This window comes from Hetaerina americana, unplaced genomic scaffold (assembly GCF_022747635.1).
Source record: "Hetaerina americana unplaced genomic scaffold, ioHetAmer1.1.p SCAF_4, whole genome shotgun sequence".
Classification (NCBI taxonomy): domain Eukaryota; kingdom Metazoa; phylum Arthropoda; class Insecta; order Odonata; family Calopterygidae; genus Hetaerina; species Hetaerina americana.
This window is the reverse complement of record NW_027286985.1, coordinates 74818047-74836720: the sequence shown is the minus strand read 5'-3', so window position 1 is coordinate 74836720 and position 18674 is coordinate 74818047. Positions and strand designations below refer to the sequence as shown.

The window sequence follows — 18674 nt, the reverse complement described above, 5'->3', positions numbered from 1 at the left end:
AAGTATTTTCTTTTCAAATCTTAGCTTCAAGATTTACATCAATATTCTGGTGAATTTTGTAGGCGAATTTTAATGAACAACAAACAAGAACATTATACCTTTGGCCTTGATTTCTTAATTACTACAAATTACTAATACCACAGCATGGTTTTTGAAAACTTCCCCAAGAACCATGATGATCTAGACCCTCCAATTGCCCCTGCCTCAAACAGAAAGTAACTCACCAGGTGGAGCAACAGAGGCTGGGGGTTGAGAATGGGGATCAGGGAGTGGGGAGGGGGCAGCTGAGGCTGGAGAGCCCACTCCTCCCACAGCAGGCTGTGGCCCACCGAGGGAGGGGTTAGGTGTCAGAGAAGACGACGATGAAGACGACGATGAGGACGAAGACTGCACTGTAGCTGTGCCACCATTACCACCACGGTATGATGGTGTGCCCCCAGACTGTGTCGTGGTACTAGTGGCTGAAGTTGCTCCAGCGGATGAAGTAAGAGGTGGCGGCCTAAAGTAGAGACAATGGCACATTAAAAAAGTAATTTCAAGTAATTTTTCACTTTACAGATTCTTTAAATTAATTATTCTTTGTTTGAAAGGAGAGGGTGAAAAGATTTCAACTGCTGAAGTCCAAATTTTTTATGAATGACGTGACAATACTCACTCTCTAGTGCACAAATATTAATTTTCACAATCACCTAATTATGCAATGCAAAATTTTTGTTGATCCAATGAAATTTTTTCAACTGAAATGCAACAGGAATCATTTTTAAATGATCCCAACATGAATAAGATGTGCTGAATTCAATTTAAGGCAAAATGAACCATTTAAATGGAAAAAATAAATAATTAATCATTTGGACATTAATTCAGCACTACTATTTTTTTGACAGTGCCCATAAGGTTTTAGGTTTGGTTGTGCTTATTAGGTTTGAGTTAAAATTTTCCCCTCATTTCTAAAAGTAGTCATGCGTTCAATTGGTTCTTCTGATGAACCATATGCACAACTAACTTCTTTTGAGATAAAAATTCTTTAAAGGTGATTGAGGTCTTAATTACTATTTCAACTGGTCATAGCTTGATACTTATCTATTTACCAGAACTGTCAGAACCGAGATCCAAAGCCAATAAACAAACTGGCACCAGACCCATAACAAGTTAGAAGGCTTGTGATGTGCATGTTTTGAGAAGTTTTCTATGATGAGGGGATACATTGAAAAGTACCAAATTAAGCAAGCAACCATACCATAAACCACAGTTATAAACAATCATACCACCCAATTTTCAACAGCTCTGACTGGCTCAAGGAAAAATCCTGTATACCTTGCTTTAAATCACAATTACTTTTCCATATTAAGGTAGATACCATGGATAATACCAATTAATGGGACATCAAAAGGTTAGAATTCTCTGGCTACTTGAACTTTTGCATTCACAGTGAAACTTCTTTGGACTGAACTAAGTGCAGCAATGAGTAAGATTAAATGTTACAGGTGGCATTACAATTCTGGGTGCTGTCTTTCTACTTTCAGTATAATTTTGTATTACTTGAAATATATCCTGCTATGCAGCTGACAGTTTTAAGGCCCAGGGCATTAAATCCCATCTTACTTAAGAATCTCACCAAAATCAGAAATAGAGCTCCTATCATTAGACACCACCTCATGCTGCTCCATTAGTGCTTTCAAGGTTGAAAATAGAAAATAAGTCTACCTTTGACAAGTACATCAAAAGGTAAACAAAATACTAAGCAATTAGCAAAAATGCTACATTGGGCTTATAAGAATAGGAAAGTATTGAAAAAAAGGTAAATGTGAGGTTAATTAGAACTCAAGGAAAATGGATGACAGATTATTGAATGGTTCACCACTGGCTTAACTTCCATCACTATTCACTCACCTGTCAATAGGGGGTGAACAATGATTGAATCAAGAACAAATAGCATTAAAGGCAGTTTACTCCACAGCCACTGATTTATATGATTGTTATCCATACCAAGGCCTTGATTCTGTGTCAGGTTCACTTGGCCCAACTTAATCACATTTAACAAGCTTTTATATAAACACAACCACATGCAAGTTCACATCTTTCAAATTCTCCAAAAATGATCCATTGGTATAGATTCACAGCTTTAATAATGGAGGAAATTGTATTTCAAGCAAGGTACGACTCCAACAAGATTGTAAATGCACAATTCCAAAATTAGCGGCAAAATCCAGGCTTCAGCCAGGTGTCCTCAACATGAAAGGCTTAAAAGTGGAGATGCACCCAAACAAGCTAGAGAGGATTTCTGAGAAGTTATTTGATCCACAGACAGTGTTATTCACCACTAAAACCAAGAATTCCTGTACACAGAATTTTCATCTTCCTTTCAATGAAATCTTATTTACATAAAATTTCAAGAATTTTCAAATCATTAAAATTTATGTAGCCCAAACGAAAGCAGTTCATTTTGGTTAACATTTTTCAATGTCAGCAGCTAGGAAAAGGAAATTAACATTCACATGCAACAAAAAGGCCACCAATAATTTTATGGTTAAATTAATAACAGTTAGAAAATGAAATTGAGTATTAAACAAGATGATTTCAATTGAGACATGAGCATGAAGCTACTCTCAAAAAAACTAAGCGAAATACAAAGAAACTCAATATTGACTCAATCAAACAACTTATTACTGGTATCTGAGACAAGTACACGCCATGAAGTATGAATGGAAGATGTACATGAAATTGAAAATTTAACTTAACACAGAAGAGATAGCGAGGAAAGAGAAAGTCTAGAGAGATGTATATTTTTATTTACTTGCGAGTAAATTAAAACTATGATATGAAGTAGACATGTGATTCCAAAATCCAAGCTCAAGATACATTTTCTCACCAGTAACCATACTGTAGAGCCACGGTTAACGATCCTCAGAATATCATGTTCCTAACCTTATTAAAACTTTAACTTAAGTTTTTGAAATGTTGATTCCATTTCTTTGGCCCAGCCTTTCCCAACCTAGCTAATTCATCAGTACTAGTGATCTTCTTCCAGCAATATGATCCTAATATATTCAGCTAACTCTGGCTACATTTTAACATTTAATGCCAATATTTTGATAGAAGTGGCAAAGAATCATCAACACTGACACTGTACTTATCATTTATAATGACATTATTATAATTATAATTTGGTCCAATTTCCTGAATTTCACAATTTTTTCAGGGTGCTTTGTTTTTATACACTATTTTACAGGATGTAAGACAAACTAAGGCAAACAAAACAAAATAAAGAGCCCTTCTTTCCTGCCACATACAATGGCACAATGAGAATATTCACTAAAAAAAACCTTCCCATTTACAAGAAACTGAAAATGCCTCATGCAATTAAAAAAATGTAAGTTACAATAAATGACCTCGAAAATATTGGTAGTTACTAATAAATCAAAACTAACATGAAACCAATTTATCGAATTACCTTGTTATATTTCATCTTTCTAGAGAAGGTTACATGATATAATCATGGCTGCACTCAAAATCAAGGAAGAGAGATCACTAGAGAAACCATTGCTTCCAATATACTATACTATCACCCCATCATTGAACCAACTATTACTGTAGTAAATTTTGATAGTTTCATTGTAATCAATTGGCTATGGGTATGATTTTTGCATTTTAATGTAGAAGATATCTCAAAAAGAATAAACACACAACAATAACCACAACATTGACGTTCCAGAAATCCAAGAACATGCAACATTACACATTTGACTATTTTACATACACTAACACCTATTAGAATGCACATTTAGCAGAAAGTCCATAAAAACAAATAAGTGAATAAATGCAGTGAACCCTTAAATAATGTGAACTTGAATCAAATGACACATCATCTTCGTACTATGGAAACTACAAAGATTAATATTTTATACCAATTATTTTTATATTTTGAAGGTAAACATCATTAAGGGTTTAATGCAATGCAAGGACACCCGACAAATGTAGTCTATATACATTAACCATGCAAAATACTGCATCTGACAAAATATGTACACAAAAAATCAATTTACATTCAATCAGCCACATTAATGAGCCAAGGGACCAGAATTAATTCAAACTTACCACTACTCTTCATTCTATGGTAAAGTAAAATGTCAGATTAGTTAAGATTTTTTGAAAAACAATGACTACAACGATGAAATTTAACTTATCTGGATATATGAACCCACAAAAATTTTGACTAGTGCCTGGCCTAGCATACCCTAGCCACAGGAGAAGGGTTTTCTCTAATAGAGATCAACATGAGGGGGGTTTGTTTCATTAGAGATTCACTAATTCCTATGTTGCACATGTGAACCAGGAATTGAAGTGTACTTGGTTTGCTAAAGCAGGAAGAATCTTGAGGGTAACTATTATTTGAAATTAAGATGGGTCAGTGTGTTACCACCATTGGTTCTTGTAGGGAGACAATAAGAAACAAAAGCACATGAAAACTGAACAAATTAGGAAAGAATTATTTAACATATAAAATATTAATTTTGGTTTTTTGCATGAGAAGTAGAACTGTACAACAAGAAAACAAAGAAGAATAATTAAAAAAACAAAAAAGTACCCCATAACTGAGAGAAAATTAATTTTCCTGAGAAGATGAGAGAAATAAATAACTCCTTGCACACATATATGGGTATATTTCTAGAGCACCACCCAATTAATAGCATCCAGCCAAAGCAAGGGAACAAAAGGTGAGGAAGTTATTGTCGGCAGTGGGTAAGCGGTGATTGAGGAGTGGGATGATATTGAGTGGTCAAAAAAAAAGTGAAACTGTGCAGGGTGAGGTGGAAGTGTTTTTGGTGAGGCAAGTGAGGTGAATTCTCCGTCAGTACAAACCTCGGAGGAATGCAGGTGATGGGGTCGGCCTGGGGCCTGGGACTGTCACCACCGCCCTCCCAGAAGAGGGAGGGTGAACGGCGGTGAAAAGGGACCGTCGGCACAGCGGAAGCCACCACGGCTGAGGGCACAGCCCCTGCCCTTGCCCCCCCATGCCGCCCCATCCTCTCACCCTTCTCCCCTTTGGATGACAGTCGGGAAAGGAAGGGGGCATTGTTGGGGGAAGGTGTGGGGTTTCCGGAAAGGGAAGAAGAGGAGGAAGGAGCGAGGCCACCATTTGACGAGCTGCTTTTGCTTGGCCCGGCCTGCCTGTGCTTTCTACACCTGAAAGTGTGGACATGGAAATGAGTCTCAGCCCAACTTCACGCAAGGCCATTCTTCAGGGCTTCACTCCAGGTCCTCCATAAACAGTCTCGCACGTAGGGCAAAATAATTAGTGAATATTAAGTTTTGCTGGAGATAAAATAAGGGATAAAGGAAAACCTATGGGTGTCACATATGTCAGTTGTGTATGGAATGATCAATAGCACCATGGCCATTTGTACTTGGGGGTCTTCAGTCACTCTGAAGCTACTTTTATAATTAATTTGGGATTTATTACAATAATCAAAGGGAATGACATCAATGTTGAAAAAATATTGTTTTATCCAAAATATGAATGTGAAAGACAAAAGTGCTAAAGAAAAGCACTTCAATGACAACCAATGGCTCAGGAAACTAGGACAACGATGTGATTGGGGATAAAATAAAAATGAGAAATAAATACTTATTCTATGTTCTCAGAAATAAACTTAAAGATACTTACTTGAATAAAATAAGTTAATAAAAACTCTACGATTTACTACTTAATTTCCCAATAAAGAATCAAGCTTGGCAAAAGAGCCTGCAATGCAGGCCTCGTCCAACTTTTAAAAATATAGTAATACTAACTGTAGCTGCGACTCAAAAAACTTTGATTTTTATCATTTCCCTTAATCTAAAAATTACGAAATAATGCATTGTTAAGTACATCTTACCTATCAACACATTCAAAAACTGCTAACTCTTGTACTAGTTTTGTTACCTACATCATTCAACTGAAATTATCCTGGATACTAATTGCATCAACTAAAATACCTAGTTCTGAATTTGCATTAAAGAAAGATTATCAGGAATTAAGGGTAACGACTATAACATGTAAGTATGCCTAGTAAGTCTTTGACCCAACATACCATTATGAGGTTCTAAAACGATTTTATTTCCTTTTTCTAAACCCTTTTTTCACATATTTCTTGCTTCTTTGTCTCAATATTTATACATCCTCTGATAAATAATTTACACAGCATCCAAAGGATCAGCATTTAAAGTACTGTATGTTAAATAATTATCTCAATTTGATGGTTTTTGACTTGAAGGGTCCTTTGACTAATGATTTTATTTTACACAGGATACTCAATGCAAAACTTAAGAGGCACAGTGACCTGTTGCAGAGAAGCTGAAGAACAATCCCAATTAAAATTTTTGCAGCAATTGAATTTCACCATTTTTTTCACATTGCATCCAACATATTCAATTTTTACCCCTACATAGCTTGTCTAATATTCTCTCTTCTATTGTCTTCAACAATCCATAGCTGATCAAAATTTTCTTCTTCCATCTTCCCTGCTTCATTTGGATTTCATCACATTGCCACACAACAATCCCATTGCCTCACCCACCTAGCCTAGCACCTCCTAGTTTGTTTTCCTTTCCGTCCATTTTGCCTGTCACACTGGCTTTCTAATGTGTTTGCAACACTTGACTGACTGATGAACTGATGCTTGATCATTCACAAACTTAACTGATTTATCAACTCCCCACCCACTTTCATTCATATTTCCAGCTCTTCCCATGCCAATTTTCTCCACCTATACAGTGAAAAGAACCTGTTACAATGGACACCCATAGCTTACCCCTCTTCAAAGCACTTCTTAACCTAACTCTCCATCCTTTACTCACAGCTGATCAGTCTTAGACAAGTGCACGTAACAGAAGTCTCCTATCCCTACTCCTTTTTTCCTGCATTATATTCATTAATTCTACCCAATTTACACTATCAAACTTTTTGAGATCAACAAAAGACACATACATCCTCATTGTATTCAATGTTCCTCTCTATTGGTCATCTCATTAATTTAATGGCATCAAGCATACTTCTCCCCTCCCTAAACCAATACTGGCCATCCCCTAAGTAATAATTTGCCCTGTTCTCCATCCTCTTATTGATGATCCTTAAATCCACCTTGGCTGAACGTGAAAGTGAAATTAAACTTATTTCTGAGATCCTAATTAATGGCTGCCTTTTCTTTTTTGGAATAGGAACTATCACTGATCTAGGGAAATTTTATGGCCAAAATCCTGCCTCATAAATGTTACAAATAAGTCCATAAAAACTCTTCCTCCCACATTTTCCTAAACCCTCAAATAGCTATGCATGACTGTTATCTATCCCCAGAGCCTAGCTTGATTTCAATTCCTTTGATACCCTTTCTATCTTAACACCAAGTAAGCCTGAACCTAAGCTATCCTATTCTACACTATATTCTCTTTCTAGGCCCAACCTTGTCATGTCATAATTGGAACAGAAATTGAAAATAATTATTATAAACAAAAGGAAACATCAGCAGAAAATATTGTTCCTAATCCAGATGATTGACACAGCTACAAAAAACCTTTTCTCCAATTAGTTAATCAGATGCTGAGGCCACGCCCCATCCAATGACTTCCAAGTGATGATTAATTTGTGATTTTACTAGTTTTATGCTATACACAAAATCAATTTAGGAGCCAGAAAGCAGATATATTATATTACACACAATACTTAGTGATTAATGCATATAGTGCTATATATATGCATATTTCGGATGTCTACCTAACTGTAAACTGTAAAAAACTCCTCGCATTATTTTCAATATAGCGTAAAAGTTGATCCCCATGTGGAGTAGTTTTATAGAATTTGGCGATTACTTTTTATGCAATGCATAATTACTTGGGCCCTTGAAAACAAAGCAACTCATCTTTCATTTAACCTTAGGATGCATTCTCACCAAAAATTCATAATACTTATTTCTTAGATGGAAGATTAGTGTCCCTGTGTTGCCATATATGAAAAAACTTTTAGATAAATATAGTACCTCTGCTTAAGTTGCACAAATTCAGGTTTCAGCACCAAACCAAACCAGAATAACATGTAAAATTGCCAATTAGTGTTCTCAGAATTATATTGCCTGGACCAATATAAATTCATTGATTATTACACTAGCCTGCCAATTAAAAAAACATCCTGTTCGTACTCCACAAGCTCAAATGTGTGCCTGTTGTATGATTGTTATAGCCGATCGCAACATCATGCATACATTGAGACAAATTTACAAAGTAGCTTGACTTGAATAATGTTTTTCTAATCAGTTCAGTAAACCATCACATAGAGCAAATTCAAATGACGTGATTTTCCAAGATTCCGTTCACCTCTGCATACCCTATATCACAAGGTGCAGTGGCACTTCCCCATAAAATATATTTTAAGTGTCATTGTTAAAATAAAACTTTTGAATTTCACACATATCAATGACCTATATTGTATTAACATTGTGAAACTATTTTGAAGCCGAGTACTGGCTTCCCACCCAGAGGGCACGGGTTCAAATCCCGGCGGTGTTGAATATTTTTCAGAGGTATCTCGATCCCTAGTTTAGGTGCTTTGTGGAGGGCACTTTGAGTGAGTACGCCGTCCGTCGGATGGGACGTTAAACTGTGGACCCCTTGGCGCCTTTCGTAAAGAGTAGGCTAATGCCGACGCCGGGTTTCTCTCCACCCTTCATCCTTTCCTATCCATCCCCTATGGCGCAAATGACCTAAGCTGTCGGTCGCCTCCCCTCAAAACTACTACTTTTGAAGCCGACCCCGGTGGCGGCGGGGTAACGTCCTCGTCTGCCATTCCAAGGGTCGCGGGTTCAATTCCCGCCTGGGTGAGTTTTCCTCCACCTAGGGCTTGGGTGTTTGTAAATGTGATCTTTGTTATCGTTGTTAATAGTTCGATGTAAAGGCCAGAATGCACTGTTTTCGGACTTATACTGAATAAATAAATAAATAAATAAAATAAATTAATAAAATCAATTAATTACAAAGCATGTGAAAAAGAGTAATATACATTAAAATAATTTAAGTATTTATTGTGGCGTCTATTGGTAAAGCTTATTTCCTTTTAGGACTTCCTACCCTTGCTACCTTTAAGTACTTTCTATCAACATGACATTACTTAAATAATAGTGCCAGAGGGTAAAATTCATTTGCCTTGACTGGGATTCGAACCCAGATACCTCAACATCTGGTCGAGTGCTTTAGCCAGTTAGGCTATCTAGGCGTCCTCTAAAACTCTGAAATTTCGGGGGCTTTAAAGGAACAAGATATTGTGAAAAAATACTATACATACAATGTCACAGGCATTCATAGTCTTGTGCGACGCACCACAGTCCACAAGGTTAAAGTCAACTTTTAAACACTTAGGCTATTATAGTCACAACACCTTGTTCCTTTAAAGCCCTAAAAATTTCAGAGCTTAAGAGGACGCTTCGATAGCTTAACTGGCTGAAGCACTCGACCAGAGGTTGATGGATCCGGGTTCGAATCCCAGTCAAGGTGAATGATTTTTACACTCCGAAATTATTGCATTGAAATGAACATTAGCAGAAGTTACAGTAGCGGCATCTTCTGCAGTTTCCTTGTAATTATTTAACTAGACAATGTTTAACTTGATCCTTAGAAATGATTTTAATCCTGTTTTCCGTATTAAATGCAATAACAGTGACAGAGACCCTCAAACTCTGCTGTAAAAAATAATCCCCTTTTCTCCTACATTTCGTTGAAGAATTCAGAATGGGGCTATCGATTAAGTAGTATCAAGTATGCAGCTGTATAGTTAGTAATTATGATTTGTTCATCAGTTTAAGTATATCAGCACTTAAGGTACTACTGTAAAATTTAGTCTACGGGTTCTAACAGTCTAGAAAAATAATTTTATGGGGAACATACTGACAAGCAAAAAGAAAAAATTGGAGCATTTGACCATCAAATCAGACTGAAGGATTAAAATTTTAGAAAAAATAAAATCAGGTCCAAGAACAACAATGCTAAGGTAGAAAAACGGGATTGATCAATCTAGAATTAGGACTATTTGCAAAATTTAGAACTAATTATTAGATGCTAGCATGACATTTAGAAGAATGTTCAAATATTCATTTAACTTGCACATGAATAGAGGGTCAAAATCACTATAGGGCATCTCTGAGTTGGGCCATCATACAAGACATTACATCAAATTTATAAAAAATATTACGTGAAAAAATCTTGAGTGGTCTATCTATGTTCCCTTTTAAGTAAATAATTGGGTTTGGGGGTATGGCTTTATTACTATAATGTAAAATTAGTAAGGGAAAGGGCTTTTGCAGACCATCTGGCTATCAAAAATTTAAACCCATAACTTAAAACCTTGACTGAAGAAAGAAAGGTTTAAAGGTCTTAATAAATCTTCAATACCATCAAATGGCCTTGTTTTGGAAAAAATATGCCAGGAAGAAGGTACTTTCATGTCAAAGGAGGAGCAATTGGCACCATTATTCATGGGTCATCTTACAATATTAATGTGTTCAAATACTTCAGGCGACTTAGAATAATAAACTAATGCTAGCTTATCATGCTGAAAACCTGTGTGCTTTAAAGGGAAACCTAACAACTACTGTCTGTTGGAAACTAAACCAAAGTGCTAGGATTTCCAGCGCAGTGTTCATAGACTGGTTTAAATTTTGCTTTTTCTCTCTGCTCAAATAACAGGTATCTTAAGAAGCAAGTTTTGTCTTAAAAGGCTATAGTAATATAAATAATGCCCCTAAACGGATACCAAAGTGCCAATGAGAACGTCAAGGAACGCAAATACAACATCCATTCGATGAATAGATAAATTAGCAATTTATGTTAGTATAAATTCAAAATTATACACGCAAGTAGGTTATTTTGCAGTCGCAAAATACATTGTAGAATCAAATCCATGAGTTTGCAGCCCAAGAACGCAACTCGGCATTCTCAATTTATTTTTTTTTGGCAGCATTTTACCAGAACTTTAAGTTTCAATGAACGTGACCATCCAGCATTATGGGGATTTGCTGTATATGACCCACACTAACAAGGGTAATCAGAAACTGTTTACAGTGCTGACAATTCAGTGAAATGAAATTACATTTTATTACCTCAAGGACATTGGGAAAAAAATAAATTTACAGTAATGTGAGAAATAACGAGTATTAGTGAATAATACAGCTCACTCTTTTCCAAGTCTATAATTCTGTTATTTAAATTTAAAACACCACATAACAGATAATTTTTAAAATGTTTATGTGAAAAGTGCATAGTTTTGATGCCTCCTAGGTGTTATAACATTTACCTTCTTCTACCCTGTTCTAGATAACAACTGCCCACAAAATTATTTCAAACATAGATGGGATGTCTATATTTATAGCCTTCATTCATTCATATTTAAACTGACAAATAAACACTTCGCAACCTCTACCATAACGATACACTAAATAAGTAGTCTTATGCATTCTTGAAGATTATCTTTTATGAAACCTGCTCCTAACTTTAGAATTTGAAGGTAAGCTGTGTTAACTAATGCAAAAAATAATATTGCAGGAACACATTTCACAATTGACACTGAAGTACTTTCATTATTCATTTTATAGGTAAGTCTATACAGACTATCGATTATCTCAGTTCTTTGTTCAGCACACTACTAAAGAGAAGTATATTAACATAGAAAATAATTGAAGGTTAGGTGTCCAAAACAGCATGAGGGCTTTTAACTATGATTATTAACTATGGGGGGAGTTTTAACTATGATTCACATTAATATACTCTTTTGCTACACTTTCAAACCCTAACTTTCTTTTCAGATGACTCTTGATGATCCATAAAGATTAAAGATTTAGGCATGTTTTTCTCGAAAATGGAAGAGGAGGAGAAAATTTTCTAAAGACGTTTCTGTATCTAACAAGCATTATGTGGATTCGATTCACAACAGGTCCCCAGTATTTTGTTTTATGGGAATAATTTTAGGAAGAATCTATCAGACAAAGATGGGCAAAAATGATTTACAATCAAATTACAGCCAGAAAATTTTATGTAACTCAGTATTTTACATTTTATTTGGGATGATTGAAACTTTCAGAGCATTTTAGGTCACTTTTCTCATTGAATTCATCAAATTTTGAGATTACATGCATACCATTCCTAATTTATTATAATGTTGAAAGACCCAAAGTAAGAGATCAATTGGCAGGCATACACAGAATGTGTTTAATTATATTTTACAACATTGAAAACCATGTATTTAAAATACTTCCAAATCTAAACAGTCAAACTTTTCATTTAAGAATCTAAACCAATTTGAACTAGAAGGTATATTTATGAAAGAATTAAAATATCAATTTTATCTATTGTAATAGTATTGTGCTAATCATTATGTAAAATGAAATATATAAAGATAATCCTTTAACTTGTGATGCATTTTAATTCAAGTTTATCTAGTTTACAAATTCCGTCTGTCACTGTTGGCACCTATATTAATATTTTAGACCAAGAACCTAACTCATTGGCCCAATTTCGTATATTCAAAATAGACTATCATGCATCATATGTACTAACATCTTTTTATAATATGGAAATAAAATTTTATTTAGAAATTTTTAAAGAATATTCTCAACATTTAATTTTCACAAGGATTTCATACTGAGAAATTTACAATTATTTCACGGACTATAAAATGTAGTTATCATCAGCATAAATGATCTTTGACCGGCAAAAGGTATATAAATGCAGGCAAATTTTAGACCCAGAACATATTATTAAATTCAAAAATATTCATCCAGTCTTGATTTTTTCCTAGGGCTTCCCTTGATTGGTTTGAGCACACAGAAAATGACTGACTTTACTTCAAATAATGAGGACCAATTTCATGGCATTAATAACACCCAAGATGCATAAATAAATATTGAGTCTCACTGAAATATTACTCATCAAGTCTGAATTCAGTAAATATTCAATAATGAATTAAAATGTAGTCAACTTGTGATAATCACATGGTGACAGCAAGTATTTGATGCAACAAAATTAAAATTCCTTATTGAGGGCAATTTCTGAACAATTGCAAATTACCAAATGAACTACCAAGGCAATCTTTAATTTAATATTAGAGTATGTCCATAAGGATATCACTCCACACCAACTACTATCATATTAATATCTTTAAAATAAAACCAAACAACAGAAAGCGCAGGTGTATTCCTATAAAGAAAATTATGGCATTTTGTGTATTTTTACCTACAAATTTAACTCCAGGCATATGTTTTTGGCTATAACTTTCAACAGCTATCAGCATTCGTGTGAAAAATGGGAAAATATAATTTTCTCTAGTACACATGCAACACATTATCAAATAACTGCAAATATTATAAATATCAAGACTTATGCGCATTCCATTACTCTGACACTGAGATAAATATTGAATAATCAAGTGATGGAGTAACAGAAAAAGAACTAGAAGAGATGCATGACACATTACAGCTTAAAATAGAAAATGACAAACACTACTGGAAGCATTATAAAACCCTTCCCCTCATCTATACCTGCAACCCAAATCTCTCATTCATTAGCATTAACATCTACTACTCCCCCACGATCCATCCTGCTCACTGCTTGGTTGTAATCAAAAGAGCAAGGGTGTGAACACTCACTTAATGCAGCAGCACTGAGTTCTCCTCGTTGGATCTGCTATGCTCCAGTGTCCAGGTTCCAGCGCCACTGAATTCCTTTCCCCACAATCGGATGATGGGCCAGTTGAAGGGGGAGTTGGATTGGGGTGGCCACTGGCAGAAAGGGGTTGCTGCCCATCCAGGGGGGTCAGAATGGCATCGCGCCATGCACACTCGGGGAGCACATATGCAGCACAGTCACCCTCTCCCACATCTCCGGCACCCAGACCAGTACCTGCACCTGCTGCTCCTGCACCCATGAGCAGGAGTGAATGCTGGGCAACAGCCATCACATGGGAGGGTGACGATGCATGGTGGTGATGGTGATGGTGGTGATGGTGGTGGTGGCTATGGTGGTGATGTGCCATCTGGTGGTGGGAGCTAGCCCTGCCGGCACCACTGACCGAGAGACCAGGGGGCACTTCTCGAGGGGAGCGAGGAGGGGTACAGGGCGATGTGGCGGGGGGCTGTCCCGAAGGCACTGCCGGGAGGAAAGAAATCCATCTTTGATGCAACTTCCCACACACAAACACCAAGAACCCTATTATCTGAAAAGCACTCACTTTTCTCAGGCCAAAATTCGGTCAAGAAGAGAGACTTCTGCTTTCTCATACACTATCACTTAGGGTCATGACGAAGCAGCATTATTTTCATGCAGAACTACATCAATGTAAGCATCGCCTCATCAACTTTCTAGCCCAGTAATAATATATACCCCAGTATTAAATAATCAACTCCAAAGCATATTCAGAAAATAATACCCATATTCTTAAGAAGTCGATGAAACATCTGACATTTTGTAATAATTTGACCTTTAGTTGATTTACACTGACCAGCTATATTCTCTAGCTTACCAGAAACCCTGATTGGTTATCAATTTAGAGCCCAGAAGGTAAAAAGAGAACCATTTTACTGGGTATTTTCAAACAACCTAGGGAAAATTGAACTATATCTTTTTACATAGATAGGTGAAAAATATACATGAATATAAAAATATTATGAAGGATAATGAAAATTTGTATATAATATCCTTATGTCAATAATACTTAATAGTTCCGCGTCATACAAAATTTGACATTTACATTAAAATTTGGTTGGTATTTAAGTTACACAATTTTATAAGAACTTTCCAATGCAAAAAGTGGTATTTGACGAAGAATTTGCTTCGACGTGGCAAATCAAAATTCATTAGCGATCTTTTGACCTCTAAATGCCATTTAATGAAAGATAAATTATTCAATACCATCAAAGTACAAGTGCTTCTCTGTATCAGGATTTTTTTCAATGTAATGATAAAATATCACTCTTAGTTATCAGTTTTGTAGTTATCAAGTAAAGACTCTTAATTATAGTGTTTACCTGTCCCATTTCCAGCAGTTTTAGTAACAGTTGAATGAGATGAAAGAGCAACACAAGGAGATCCAATGCCTATGTGTGGCCCAGGCAAGTCATCCATATCAGTTAACAATACATAACAAGATGGGTATCTCATCCTAACACCACCTTGAATGAAAGAAAAAAATAATTTGTGACAAAAAGCCCCAACAAACTTTCATTACATTAGAAATATTTTCAAAAAATATATTTAAATGTTCAATGCTTTAAAATCAACACAAGAATATTTATTCTGATGTAAGTATTATGAATTAGAATTTTTAGATCTGTTAATTACACAAAAACAAACACCTTGCATAAAGTAACCTGATTTCTACATCATTGTACATAAAAATATGAGCCATTGACTGAATTTGATGCAAGTTCACTGATGGTGCATGCATTTCAAAGTTACTCTTTTATTGACTTTGATTCCCAATGTTTTCATTCAAAATTGAAGAAACAGTTTAAGCTGGAACATAAAATAAAAGAAATTTAAAAGCAATGCATTCTCAAAATAAAACCTTCATCATTTTTACTTAATTACATTTACAATTTTGTGATAATATTCCTTACGTTAAGGATATGAATTTTTTGAAGGCATACTCATATTTCAGGAGGAATACTGACTCAAATGATATTATCAAGTCAATAGATATAATCCAACAAAAACCATCGGACTAGTGTTTCAGATTCTTGCAGAAATGCAAAATATTACCTAGGAAATAATTGATTGGCTATATCTATCTCAGTAAAAACCATGGCAACCAAACCTTTTAGTTTCCAACAACAATAACTAACTTAAATTTCAAAGATGAAAATCTGGTTTCATGCAATGTTTCAATGACAACATAATTTATTTAAAATAATTTGTGAAATATAAGATACTCTTTCTGCAACATGACACACAGAGTGAGAGTCACAGTCCTGAGATCTCTTTAATGTAGCATCAATGAATACCAAATGAGGCAGAGAAAAACACTCAATCGGTCCTTAGTATTTGATGCATTATAGGAAAATAAAAAAATCACAAGTTAAAGTCTTTAAACACCCTTACGTGTGAATGCAACTTCAACTATTAAAACAATAACTTGAAATCAATTTCAATTCATTTTGAATAACCTAAAAATAAAAGTAAGGGACTGAAAAAAGTAACTTTCTTACCAACAAGGACTTCCAAAGCTGGAGGCAGAGAATGACCCTCTGCACCCATATCTCGACTGAAATACTTAGCATCAATTGGGTAAAATTGGCGCCACTCTTCCAAAAGCCTTTGAGTCTGCCCATCCATAACTTTATAGGACTGGCCAGTGAGTTGACCCGCCAATCCAAATGGGGCTAATATCACTGTAAATAAAATTTAATGCATATTAATTTAATTATTTTGCTTTATATTTATTCTGTATAAATATTTATAAAATAGGCGCGATTTGTGCATTAAGATCTTGCCTCAAAATATTTTTTTTGTAAATATACATTCTTGTATTTTTCAGAAAATATATTATCATGGTCAAACAACTACCTTCATTGCTTTTATGCAACAAATAATCACAAGCCAGAATGCAAAGAAATTCACTTATCTTGACAACCACAAAAGAAAAACATATTTTGGCACAATCAAAAAGATGAAAAAATTAAGTTAATTAAATATATGAAATGCTGAAAAGGTCAAGCCAGTACTGCAATTATTGCACTCCCTTACCTTAAAATGAGACAGTAAATGATAATTGACTGCAGAGAAAAAAGTTAACTACAAGCTAAGCTAAAAAAGCAGTCCATTTGGTCCCACAACATAGTTTTAAAATCCACATTAATATTTCATCAAGGATTACTTTCATTTAAGAACATACCACTTTGACTTCTACACCTGCATATACCCTATTTCATATATAATGAGTATCATATGATATAAAACACTTACTTTCCTGCTAAGAAATATGAGGCATAATAATTTCCAACAGCACCCACATGTTCCTCCAACATGTTAATTTAATGCCAATACTTAAAAGACTAATACAAATTTTAACCACCCTTACATCCTATCTTGTTTACCACTTCATCAGCATTTTCCAGTAAAATGCACATATCCGACATGCACATGATTAGTATGAATTCATCTCTAGATTCTCTGGAGTATACTTTGATTTTATTTCTTTAATCTTTATTTTGAAGGAAATGGAATGGGAAGTGTAATGCGGTAGGAGCTCCACACTTCCCTTCCTGTGGCCATCAAATAGCTTGTCCCTCCTATTTTCTAAATGTGATGCAGAGACCAAAGTTAGACTAATTGGAAAATTTTTTTAATAAAAATGATTGTGTGACATCAGTTAACTTTATTTGATGATCGAAAAACTAATGAAATAAAATTCACATGGTATTATTTTGCCACACATGTATTCCAGGAAAGCTATGGGTAATCAACACGAAGCATTCTGGCTCAATAATGAAAATATTTTAACCATTGCTATTAATTGAATTCATTAAATGATCCCCTAAATGTGAAAATCTGATAAAATAATAACAACACTATCAAACAATACCCAATTGCCAAGCAGTTAAGTATGGTTTTGGAGTTTGAATATGTTTAAACAACTTCAGGGATTAATCAGCCTCAAGACAAAAGATGCATGTAAGGGAATGTGTGATAACCTTAAAGCTGCTCTATCATTGAATCATAAAACAGCTCTGCTAGGTATCAGTATTAATATATGCACCGTTCCGGTACCAGAAAAGCAAAATTGGCCATAACTAGTCCTTGGTAATAGGTGCAACATGTCTTTGCTGAAAATTGCATGCACTTGGAGGGAAAAATCTAGGTAAGGAGGAGTAAACAATCATCTTACTATGATAATATCAGACTTTGATGCCATTTTCTCTAAATACTGTGAGGTGCCATAGAGGTGTCTGTTTACAGTTTACAACTTTACAATTTTACTATGAAGTTTCACACAGTTTAATATAAAACTGAGATACACATATTTTATTAGAGTAATACAAATAACTAATTTCTGTGATTTTCATGTTTGTGATGCACACAATTCTCCGCTATTCTCTATTAAATAAAATTTACCCTCAATTTACCTTTGGGACCTAAATATTCATTTGTGAATTAATTGGAACTGGAACATTATTGAATGATGAAAACTTTTACTCCGTCTTGTCGCGATTGAAAAATATTCATTCCATAATAAGTCGATTGCTCATAGGGAAACGAAAAATGTCCGGAAGCCGTCCGATTCTTCGCAGCCAAAAGAACGGCAAAGGAAAACGTGGGAATGTGTGTCAGAGGAGGGAGAGGCGGTTGGCAAGTGTGCGCGCCTGTGCGTGGCCTCCTTATCAAAGAGAATGGGAAAGGGACCGTCGATGGTGGAGCCCATCCACCTCCCCAAAGGCCTTCCTTCCTTCCTTCCCACCTATCCGCTTTGATCAACGCCCCCCCCCCCCCCCCCCCGAGGTCAAGAGCCTCATCGCTCCCCTCTTTTCCAACGTCCGAAGCACACACACACGCAAGGGCAAAAACTCGAGCCATGACAACTTTCCCCCCTCGTCTTCCCAAGGGGGGAGGGCGTGGGAGGATAAGGGAGGGGAGTCAAGTCGGCCAACGACCCAGGCGGGCGGACT

The 18674-nt window shown here is 35.5% G+C and overlaps 1 protein-coding gene across 2 annotated transcripts in view; it reads right to left on the bottom strand.

Moving 5' to 3' along the window:
• Positions 1-18674, bottom strand: part of skd (mediator complex subunit skuld) — a 151983-nt gene that overhangs the window by 46215 nt on the left and 87094 nt on the right. For both annotated transcript variants that reach the window (XM_071590792.1, XM_071590794.1), the window contains exons 6-9: positions 16218-16400; positions 15039-15182; positions 13662-14160; positions 225-499 (exon numbers count right to left, since the gene is read on the bottom strand). In XM_071590792.1, the coding sequence (XP_071446893.1) occupies positions 225-499; positions 13662-14160; positions 15039-15182; positions 16218-16400 (1101 nt within the window). The remainder of the gene's footprint in view (positions 1-224; positions 500-13661; positions 14161-15038; positions 15183-16217; positions 16401-18674) is intronic.